Below are 11,065 nucleotides of genomic sequence, written 5' to 3'. Positions count from 1 at the left end.
ACCCAGGCGCCACACAATACTTCGCTACAGGAAATTCTACTGAAACACAAAGTATTTTCATTCAGAGGGTGACCAAACGCTGCAACACCTTTCCTAGAAAGAACTGAGAAACTACGTCTACTTCTCCTGCCCGAATGCTGCCATAAGCTCGCTTTCGGGGTGGGAAGGCGGGTGGTGCCCGTGGCTGGAGCTGCTCTGGGGGTGCCGTGGGGCAGCTGGGCTCGGCATCGTGGCTGCGGGCTCCGGAGCCCCTGTGCTGCCCGCAGCAGTGCTGGTGTGAGCGCAGGCAGGAGGGAGTGGGGGGCAGCAGGGCCCGGAGGCAGAGAACGGGAAGGGCCCGGGGCGAGGCTGTCGTGGCGGGGCTCTGGCGGCAGCCCTGCGCGGGCCTCCCGGCTCCCCTCAGGCCCGCCCAGGCCCGCAGACCGCGTCGCAGCGCGGGGAAGGAGCCCGAGGGGCTCCCGGGCGCGGGGCCGCGGCTGCCGCCCGCCGAGCGGCCGTGGCGGGCGGAGCGGGAGGCGCCGCGGGGCCGCCGGGGGCCGGGCCGGGGCCGCGGGCGGCGCGGGGCGGAGCGCGGCCGCCGCGGCCCCGGCAACGGCGGCGCCGCCATGAGGCTGACGCGGGCGGCCGTGCTGGGCCGCGCCAAGGCCGCCGCCCTGGATGGCGTCCGCCGCCTCAACTGCTGGTGGGCAGCGGCCGGGCGGGGCCGTGGGGGCCGGGCCGGGCCGGGGGCAGCGGGCGGGGGGCGGCCGAGAGGGGCGGGGAGGCCGTGGAGGCCGTGGAGGCCGTGGGGGGCCCGGGCCTGGAGGGGGATGTGTTGGTCCCCGGGGGCCGCTGGGGGCCAAGCAGGTGGTGAAGGATCTGGAGGGACCCTGCATGCCGGGGGGCCCAAGTGGGCCGGGGGGTTCTCTGGCAGAGGGGGCTGGGGGCCGTTGGGGTCTCTGGCAGAGGGGGCCGGGGGGCTGTGGGCCATGGGGGTCTCTGGCAGAAGGGGGGCAGAGGGGGCTGTGGGCCATGGGGGTCTCCGGCAGAAGGGGGGCCCGGGGGGCTGCAGGCCGTGGGGGTCTCTGGCAGAGGGGGCCTGGGCGACTGCAGGCCATGGGGGTGTCTGGCAGAGGGGGCCCAGGGGGCTGAGGGCCGTAGGGGTGTCTGGCAGAGGGGATCTGGGGGGCTGTGGGCCATGGGGGTCTGTGGCAGAGAGGGCCTGGGGGGACCAAGTGGGCCATGGGGATCTGTGGCAGAGGGGGCCGGGGGGCTGCGGGCCGGGGGGGTCTCTGGCAGAGGGGGCCTAGGGGGACCAAGCGGGCTGTGGGGGTCTCTGGTAGAGGGGCCTGGGGGGCTGTGAGCCGGGGGGTCTGTGGCAGAGGGGCCTGGGGGGGCTGCGGGCCGTTGGGGTCTCTGGCAAAGGGGGCCGGGGGGCTGCGGGCCATGGGGGTCTCTGGCAGACAGGGCCTGGGGGGCTGCGGGCCATGGGGGTCTCTGGCAGAGGGGATCTGGGGGGCTGCGGGCGATGGGGGTCTGTGGCAGATGGGGCCTGGGTGGCTGTTGGCTGTGAGGGTCTGTGGCAGAGGGGACCTGGGGGGCTGCAGGCCGTGGGGATCTGTGGCAGAGGGGACCTGGGGGGCTGCGGGCCATGGGGGTCTCTGGCAGAGGGGATCTGGGGGGCTGCAGGCCATGGAGGTCTCTGGCAGACGGGGCCTGGGGGGCTCTTGGCCATGGGGGTCTGTGGCAGAGGGGACCTGGGGGGCTGTGGGCCGTGGGGGTCTGTGGCAGAGGGGGCTGCGGGCCATGGCGGGGGCGAAGATGCAGCCGCAGGCTGGCGAGGGAGCGGGGCCCTGCCGTGACCCTTGGCTCTCGTCCCGCAGGGGCAGCCGCCTCACAGACGTAAGCACCGCTGCGGCCTCGCTGCCCTGGGCCGCCGGCCGGCCCGCGACGGAGGGGCAGCGCTCGGGGGCCTCCCCGCAGGCTCTGGGCATCCGGAACGACCCGACCGGCGGCGCCACCCTGCTGCCCCAGGCCCTGGCCCGCGGGCCGCTCGGCTCCACCGGGAAAGCCTCGTGCCGGCCGCTGGCCGGAGCGGTGATGGGGAGCTGGCGGCAGGGCGTGGGGGCAGGCGGGGGCCTCTGTCCGGGCTGCCCGCGAGCAGTGAGCTCCGGCGCTTGTGGGGACTGCTTAGCATCTCATGCAGACGGGTTGCTCAGAGCGCCTGGAAAAGGCGCCTGGAAGGGGGCGGAAGAGGCTTTTTGCCCTTGAGGGAGGGACGCTGAAGTCCCGAGTCTTGATGTGCCTGCTTGGGACTTGCTTGCGGACGTGTGCCCTTAGCGTGGAAGGGTTCTCTGGGGTGGAAGAAGTCCCTTCTGGAGTGCAACAGCTGGAAAGAAGCGCAGAAGGTGCAGAGCTGCTGAGCCAGGAGAGCAGTGTGATGTTGGCTTGTGTCGGTGTGCGAGTGGAGAGGTGGAGGGGTTCCTGAGTGTGGCAGCAACCCCCCACGTCTGTGTTAGGCTTGGGTGAGACTGGAGTAACCTTAAATTCCTGTTCTTGCTGTTAATTCTTTGTGCACAATGTTAATTTCTTTCTAGTTTTCTCCCCCTCCTCCCCCCCCCGCCTGAGATTGCAGCTTATTGTTTCTGTCTTTTCCTGCCTAGATATCGATATGCCGAGATTTGCCGAACATCGAGGTGATCACGTTCAGGTAAAGAGCAGACACCTGGGCATGGCGAGGGCAGGGACCATTGCATGTCTGCTGGGGCTGTGCCTTGGCACTTGGTTCTTTACTGCCTTTCTGTGAATGTGTGCTGAGCTGCCTGGCTCTTCTTGCCTGATTTCATAAGCGGCAGAGATGCAGGAAAATCTCATTTTTCTGCTAGCTGCACCTTTTTTTTCTGCACCTTTCCTTTTGTTACTCAGCTTGTGGTTGGGAAAGAGTTGGTATTTCTAGATGTGGTCAAACCTTTTTGGATTTTTGCTGGCTAAGGTATATTCCATAGTTTAGATGGGATTTTGTCGACCTTGATATGGGGCCAGTCAGCAGAATGGTTGTTGAAACTCTTCTTAGATCTTGCAAGGCTTTTAATTTCCATAAGCTTCCCCCAACACATTCATTTTCCATGTGTTCTGGGGATCACACAGAGCTTCTGCTGTCCTTGAATTTAAGCTTTGTAGCTTGGTAATCTTACATGGGTTCTGCTTCAGTACATCTGAGGAACTGCTACAGAAAAGGGTATAAGTGTGATGGATGGTTGGGGGAAGCAAAGGCTGTTTCTCGTGTTCAGCAGAGAGGTGAGCCTACTTTTATAATTCTTTTCTCTGCTTGAGAAGATGGAATGTTACCAGTGTGTTCTGGGCAATGTAGGCCCCGCAGCACCCTCCCCTGCTGTGCCGTGCCAGCATGAGGCTCCTATATTAAGCTGATGTAGGAAAGGGGGCTGAAGAGCTGCTGCCGTACAAGGGTCCTGCTCCCATCTGGATGGTGCAGCGCAGCGAGGGAGGGATGGGCTCCCTGGTCTCTGATCTGGTGATCTCTGTTCAGTGTGAATAGCATCTCGGATCTTGAGCCGCTGAACCAGTGCCAGAATCTGAGTGAACTCTATCTGAGGAAGAACAACATTGCAAGCCTAAGTGAGCTCTTCTACCTCAAAAACCTGCCCCGGCTGAGGGTCCTGTGGCTTTCGGAAAATCCCTGTTGTGGGCCGGATCCCCACCGTTACAGAATGACCGTGCTGCGTAACCTACCCCACCTACAGAAGCTTGATAATCAAGGTGGGTGTTTGCAGATAAATGGGGGCCTCAACAGCCCTAAACCTGGTGCAGGGTCTTGTCTGGGTGAACTAGAAAGCCGCCATCTGTGGTTCCTCTTATTAGAATTATGTCCTTTGACATATGTGACACCAGGGTTGATGCTAGAGAGACTCTTTATAGCTGAAACTGTGCTGCTAATTAATGTTTTTTAGAGCTCTCTCCTTTGCTTTGGCAAAACAAAGATTCTGTAACTGGATCTGCTTTCATAAAAATAGGACAGCTTTTCTACCTGGTAGCAGGAATTTGCTGGCTTTGGAGCCTGTAAAACCTGAGACAAGAAATGGTAGGGTGTCTTTGCGTCTCTCCTTGGTGTCTCTCTCAGTTTTGCAAGATGGGTGACAGCTGTTAGTGCTCTCCTGCGTGGGTTTTACTGCAGGAGGAGAATGAAAGCAGAAGGCCAATACAAAGTACAATTGTTGGACAGAACTGGTGGTATAGCTCTGCAGCAGTGCTACATTCCTGGTTACATATGCTGTCTTCCTGAGCTGCTATAGTTCCTGCATTGTGGCAGGTGCCTGTAGGCTTTTGTTTTGACTTTTGCAGCTGTGACAGAGGAAGAACTGTCCCAGGCTCTGGTTGATGGTGAAGAGATAACAGCCCCACCAGCCAGGAAGAACGTGGAGAATGGCTGCCCTGAGTCCAGTGAATCCAGTGCTGCTGAATCCACAGCAGAGACTGAGAGTGAACTGCTGAACTTCAGTCTGGAGGAGACAAAGTGAGGGCTTGCTCATGAGCTGTTAGGATTTCAGGGCTGAACTCATGTAGCATGAAAGGACCCTGCCAGTCAGCCCCAGTATTATGTGAGCCAGACCTGCAACTGGTGCAAATTCCTGTTGTTCCAGTTACCGTGGTGGAGCTGTGCTGGTTTAGTAGTACTTGTGGGTCTGGTTCTCTGTCTGCAAAACTGGCTCTTCCATAGGTGGGTACTTGCTCTCAAGCGTGTCAGCTGCATGTGTGGACAGAGAGGGATCTTCACTGAGCTGTGAGCTCTGGTCCATTCTTGCTTAGCTCTTCTGCTACATGCTTTGGCACACATTAGTGCTGTGGTATGTGTTGTTCCAGTGCAGTGTTACATGGTCCGTCTGCAGTCCTGGCTAGCGTTGGGCATGGGAGTCTGTCATCCCCGGTAGGGCTGGAGCAGACTCCTTATGGTGTTGTGCTCATTTACATTTTATTGCTGTGAGGCTTTTACTGCGTAGGGGAGGTTTGCTTGAGGTGTTGTTCTCTGTAGGCAGTGGGGTTGTGTGAGGTAGGTGCACTATGAACCCTTCAACTAGATACCTCTTGCATGATTACTTGTGGTTGTAAAGGATTGTCTTGGTGGATGAACACAGGTGCTCACTTCTGGTCATATAATGCTTGCTCTTCCTCCCTTTAGCAAAATTCGAGAACAGCTCGGTATGAAGCCTGTTCCCAGGGATAAATTTTCCTCCTTTTCACCACGAGAAACAGACTGCAGCAGAAAGAAGAGGGTGAGTGTCCTTAAAGACCAAGTTGCTTTTCATCTTTAAGACATGGTGTAATATTTTTCCTCCCAATGGGGAGAAAGCCTGATGGGGTTTGTGCTCTTGATCTGGTTGCACAGGAGCATGTGCATGTCCCTTACACTGGGGTTGTGCTAAGGTGGCTGGGCAGTGGCTGAAATGCTGTTGGCCTAGAGGCTGCTGAGTTTAGGCGGCTCCTCTGACACCTGTGTGGTGTAGCCTGAGCTGAACCTGTCAGGTGTTAAGCTGAGTCCAGCTGGGAGCTGCTGTATGCTGGGCTCAGAGCCATCACTTCAACGAGTTTTGGAAGGCCGGAGTGAGACCTAGACTGTGTTCTGCTTCATTCTTATACTAGTCACCTGCAATCTCTCATTCATTCATGTTTCAAGCTTACTTGAGTGTATTCCTTTGCAGTATCTTAAGTACTACTGCAGGCTCTGGCCTTGAGGAAAAGAGAACATATAACAAGGGGAAATGGTCACAGATTGCAGCCTGGAAGGTTCAGATTGGGCATTAGGGAAAAGCTGTTCACTGGGAGTGTAGTTATGTAGAGAGGCTGTGGAATCTCTGTCTATGGAATTTTTTAAGTCTTGGCTTGACAAAGCCATGGTCTGGTGTTGGCAGTAGTCCTGCTTTGGTGAGACATTGGGCTGGGAACCTCCAGGGATCTCTTCCAACTAGCACTTTTGTGATTCTATCAGCTATTAATCTTCAGATCAGAGTCCCTGTCCTTTCCCATGCTACACATAGACAACAGAGGAGAGAGAGGGTGACTGCTCAGCCAAATATGCTTTTTCTTGCAGAAGTCAGTTCAAAGGGTGGCCAGAGGCCCCCTCTCCCTCCCAGGGGGGATCTGTGCAGAACTGGACAGACAAGTTTGTCCTGCATTCCAGTTAGACTCGTCAGATGCAGACTCTGCCCAGAATCAGTCCCAAGGGCCCGGTTGGATCTGTTGCTCTAGGTGCAGGTGTCTGTTCCAGACCACTGCTGAGGTTTTAGGAGCTCCTAGAAGGAGCAGTTCTTTAAAAACTGAGTATCCTGTTCTTCTCAGGGCTAGCATTAGCATGCTTGTATAAAGCAATCTCTGTCTTGTTCCAACAGAATAACGTCCTGAATGCCATCTTGCTTCTCATGAAGGAATTGGATTCAGAGGGGCTGGAGATCATCCAGCAAACAGCCGGGAGGAGGCTTCAGGCCTTTCGGAAGAAGGAACTGCAGGAGGAGTAATGGTACTCATTACAAAGCTCCTCAGAGCGCTTTGCAGGCTGAGGAACCAGCCCTGGACCAGCAGCACCATTCTGCCAACACATTTCAGGCTACAGCCAATACCTCAATGTGTCCTGCTGTGCTTTCCCTGCGGGCAGGCTGTGACAGGACACTGCGAAAGCAGTTGTGCCTTTAGTTCCTGACATTGCCCTTGGCTGTACATATCACAGTGGCAGCACCTGATCTGACTCACCGGAGCTTTCCTGCTTGCATAGCAGGCTCCGTTACGTTTGTATCTCATGTGGCTGGGGTCATTTGGTCAGAGCTGTGGAGGAATCAGCACGCAAAAACTAGTACAGTGAGAGGTGCTAGTGCCTGCTGCTGTGCTACCAAAGGGGGATGGCAAAGCCTGCTGATGACTCGAAAGGTCACTGCTTGTTCTCCGTTGAGCTTCAGCTGGGCCTGACATGGTACCAGCCTCTCTTTGTGCACAGCAGGCTTTGAAGGCAGCTCCTACCACAAACACTTGTTTTTATAAAACTTGTCAGAAAGGACACTGCCTCAGATAATTACTAAGAACTGTCTTTGGGGCAGTTTGTGAAGCTCAGTGTCAAATTCTTAGTTTATCTTAAACTTTTAACTGCTTTTGGTTAGCATATGCGGCATCTGAGTCGGTGGTGAAGTGGCCTAAAGAAAAGCTTGCTGCAACCTAGCTGAAACAGAAGTTTCTCTCTCCCATGTGCTCAATGCTCAGGTCTGCTTTATCCCTCACATGCCCTGCAGGGTTTAGAGCAGCTGAAGTCCGGAATAAAAAACCACATGTGCGTTTTGCAGTTGAGAAAACAAGACAAGTGTTACTGGCCAGTTTGCACAGGTACCAAGGGTGGGATTTCTCTTCATCTGAAGAAGCTGAATTTATACAGAGTTGTTAGCTGCTAACTAAAACATTGTAACGTGCTAAATAAAAATAATTTTCTCTCTAGGATGTGTAAGCTATGGCTGGAGTCAACAAATGTGATGAGAACTGCGACTGTGGCATTACTCCATGAAGCGTGGTTCTCAGCTTGCATTGTTAGCCCCTGTAAAGTGGGAGGAGGGTTGTTAGCCTTTGCTCTCTTCTGCTTCGCTGGACCCTGTCAATGGCATTCCTTAGCGTGCTGCTGTTTTATGACTAGAAAAGCTATTGCAGCTCTCCGGTGCTGAGCTGCTTTTCAAAGACACTAACTTTACTATTTGAGAACCTTCTGCTGATGCAAGGCCGCCCAAATAGAGGAAACAAAAGAGATTTTTGAGCAGAGCTCGACTCATTTTCTTTCGTCGGGGTACAAAGCCTGCCACAGGCTAGCGCGACGGCCTCTGGGACCTGTGAGGTAAGACCATGGGCCCGCGGTGCCACCCAGCTGGAGCCCCCAGAGCACAAGCTGTGCAGGCAAGCGTGGCCTTTGTGACTCTACTCCTTTACGGTGGTGCAGGCATGCAAACCTCTGCATGCTTGATAGTGGTGGGCAAGAACACTTCCCAGATTTTGACAGCCCTGTGTGTGCAAGCCTGCTTAGCTGGTTTTGTCATGAGGGGGCAGAATTTGTGCCTTGCCACTTGGTTTTAATGCAGAATTCAAGAACTAATTGCACTTAAATAGTGTGATTTATGATATGCTGGACTTTCCTTCGCAGCCAAGGCCGGAGAGACTTCATCACCTTGTTTGCATCATGACCTTGAGATGAGGGCATATCTTCTGGCAGGCTGTCAGGATAGCCTGGGAGGTGGCAAAAGTCATGCCTTTCTGCACGGGAGGAATGCAGGAGCTGCAATCTGTCCACAGTTAGACAACCCCATGGCCCAGAGACTCCAGCTTCCTTGGGAGGGATGTGAACAAAGTAAGCATAGTCTGGGGCTTGTCTGCATCAAGGAAGCTTGGTGGCTCATTTGGCAGCTGCTGAGGCCTGAGGCTGCTCTGGCACAGTTCCTCTGCACCCTCAGCTTGAGAAATTGGGCTGTTGCTCCGCTTCAGCCTAGCTGTCCCCAAGCAGCGTTCTTCGCCTACGTGCCATGCTTGTCATAGTTGGCTGGTGCTGGTGCTCTTGCTGCCAGGCAATCTGCCCTTGCTGATCTTTACTCCTTCCTCCTGCTGCAGGGATGACCCTGCAGCCTCCCACTTGCTCTCCAAACAGCCCAAGGAGTAGGCTTGGCCCTTTGGCTCATCCCTTTTTACTCTGGAGACCTAGCAGCTTGCCTTTTGCTGTCAGATGCTCATGGCTCTGGTTTGGCAGCGCTGCTAGAACAGGAGCATGGGAGACTGGTTAACAGGAGCAATTCTCTGCAGGAGACAACTCATCGCTGCCAGCGCTTGTTTCCTGCTAGAGAGAAGTTCTCCCCGGTTCCCCTGCACAGCCTCCTTTGAGGGGGTGGGTGGGGGGGGCTGAAGCCGCTAGATAATAAATTTTGCAGGTCCTGCTGTTTGATGTACTTTGGCAGCTCCAGGGCTCTGCCAGCACGCGAGGGAGATGGCCGACCAGTGCTTGTGTGTTTGGCTGGCGTGAGCTGGGTTGGCTTTGCTCACAGACAGGCCCAGCTTTTTTGCACTAGGTGGTGTCAGGGAGGAGTGAGGGTAGCTGCTCCCTGAAAGACAGGGAGCTGGGAGCCAAGCGTGATAAAACAGCTGCAGGCAGGGGCTTACAGTGCATCTCAGGTGGGGACAGAAGACCCAGGGCCCCTGGGCAGAGGTGTGGCTGAGGGCCCCAGGTAAGCCTAGCCAGGGCAGTTAAGGTCTATTTGTGCCCCCAAGGACCAGAGAGGAGGGTGCAAAGGTCTGGTCCAGCTGCTGGGCTGATGCTTTTGTGTTGTTACTTGTGCTAGAGAGCGTGAAGCCAGGGCTGTGGCATATGCAGGCAGGCCTGGGCACGGGGGACCTTGCTTCATCCTGTAGGGGCTCAGGGTAGCTGTGTTCATGCTCCGTGCGCTCCTGGGTTTGAACAGGATGCAGAGGCGAGGGACTGCACCTACTGACCTACCGCCAGGAATCTGGCACACCAGGCTGTTTTGGGGAGCATGGAGTTAGGGCCAGAGTGTCCCTGACCTCAAATGCCTCCAGCTGTGCAGTTGGTTGGGGGTGCTTGGGGACTTCTCCCATTCCCACCACAAATCAGGGATGGCATGGCCTCCGGGGGACCTGCATCCCTCCCTGCCCGAGCAGAAGCTGGGTGCTGGAGCACGGTGACTTGCTCTGCTTTCCCAGCCCATCCAGGGCCCTGGCTGCTGCTGCTGCTGCTGAAAGAGCAAGGCTACAGAAAGCAGGAGTGCAGGAGAGGAGCTGAGCATGTCGGGGGGCCTGCTGGCTCCACCTGAGCACGTGGCATGACAACGTAGCTTTGCAGCAGGGTTTGCCTGTGTCCTGACCTGCCTCGGCTGAGTGATAGAGCAGTGAAGACGACCGTTTCCCAGTAGTATTTCTCGTCAGCAGCCAGCTGCCCGTGGAAGCTGATCCAGCACAACCTGTGTTAAAGGGACTTTTGGCAGGCCCAGGTGGAAAGCTCTCTTTCCAGCATGGTGAGTCGGATGCACGGGACCACCACTGCGCAGCGATCACTGGGAGGTGGCACGTGGCCCAAGTGCTGTGCACGAGCTGACGCTGACTGCAGCCTGCGTTTCGGTGGCTTGATGAAGGCCCCGCTGATGCTGAAGAGCAGGATGGGGGCGCAGCAGCTCAGAGGTAGTCTGGCCATGGAGTCGCTCAGCAGCGTCAGGCACTGGCACAGGGCCACAAATCAGCGATCCGGAGGGTGAACGTGCCCGCTTCCTACCTACCACTTTCCCACAGTCCCTGCACCAGCACTGGTGAGGAGCTGTGTGGTGCTGCTGCCTGGGCTCTCCAAAGCAGGTATGCACTGGAGAGAAGCTGTGAAGGATTATAACCTTTGTCCAAAGCTCAAAACACGTAACGCGGCAGTGCTATTGGCCACACCGCTGCTCCTGCAACCAAGGGGGACTCGCCACAGGGGGAGCCTCCATGTGGAGTGTGTGTGTGGGGGGGGAATAACAGCATGTTCAAACCAAAGGGTTGTGACATGTCCTTGTGCTGACGACGTCCCACAGACCAGAGGCCATCAGCTGCAGGCCCCAGGAGGAGAGGCTGGCGTGGAAGCCCTGGGAAATCTGCTATGCTCAGATGTCTGACATTGGCCAAAGCATCTGAGCTCAGAGCCAGGCCTGAACGCTGCAAGTGGAGGCTGAAGTGCTTGGCAGCCACCCTGAGAAATTCTGTTATAAACAAACATGTCATGTTGATAAATCAATTTTGAACTTTCTTTGAAGGTGGGAAACAAAACATTGGGAGAAATGATTTCTGTCCAGGGTTGCAAAGTCTCCCCACAGAGGGATGCTGGCTTTGCACCCGCTGGTTGCCAGCCAAGGCACACTGTGAACTCAGGCATCGGAGAGGCCCTTGGCGGTCCTGCTCTCCAGACCCGAGCAGAGCAGAGAGGGTCTTAGAGACACAGCAATGCTCCTAGGAAAGCTCCTGGCTCTGCATTAATCCAACTCCAGAGAAAGCCCCATGCTTCAGCAAGCATGTCTTAATGCCT

At 56.3% G+C, this 11,065-nt stretch overlaps 1 protein-coding gene across 2 annotated transcripts; it reads left to right on the top strand.

The window, feature by feature from the left end:
• Positions 1-584: 584 nt before the first annotated feature.
• CFAP410 (cilia and flagella associated protein 410) lies at positions 585-7,467 on the top strand. Of its 2 annotated transcripts, none has more exons than XM_062583146.1 (7): positions 585-682; positions 1,863-1,881; positions 2,643-2,689; positions 3,527-3,756; positions 4,339-4,510; positions 5,174-5,267; positions 6,381-7,467. In XM_062583146.1, exons 1-7 carry the CDS (start codon positions 606-608, stop codon positions 6,504-6,506), a joined length of 765 nt encoding a protein of 254 aa, XP_062439130.1. In that variant the 5' UTR covers positions 585-605; the 3' UTR covers positions 6,507-7,467. The 2 variants fall into 2 exon arrangements, with proteins under 2 accessions (XP_062439130.1, XP_062439129.1); XM_062583145.1 differs by having other exon boundaries at positions 1,863-2,142.
• The last annotated feature ends 3,598 nt before the right edge of the window (positions 7,468-11,065 follow it).

This window comes from Rhea pennata, chromosome 9 (genome assembly GCF_028389875.1).
Source record: "Rhea pennata isolate bPtePen1 chromosome 9, bPtePen1.pri, whole genome shotgun sequence".
NCBI lineage: Eukaryota > Metazoa > Chordata > Aves > Rheiformes > Rheidae > Rhea > Rhea pennata.
This window is presented reverse-complemented; position numbering and strand designations above follow the sequence as displayed.

Bases quoted from the DNA above. Each gene is read 5' to 3' on its own strand.
- CFAP410 (XM_062583145.1), top strand. From the start codon at position 606: ATGAGGCTGACGCGGGCGGCCGTGCTGGGCCGCGCCAAGGCCGCCGCC. The intron at 2,690-3,526 runs GTAAAGAGCAGA...ATCTCTGTTCAG, and splicing joins ATCGAGGTGATCACGTTCAG to TGTGAATAGCATCTCGGATC. The intron at 4,511-5,173 runs GTGAGGGCTTGC...TCCTCCCTTTAG, and splicing joins TTCAGTCTGGAGGAGACAAA to CAAAATTCGAGAACAGCTCG.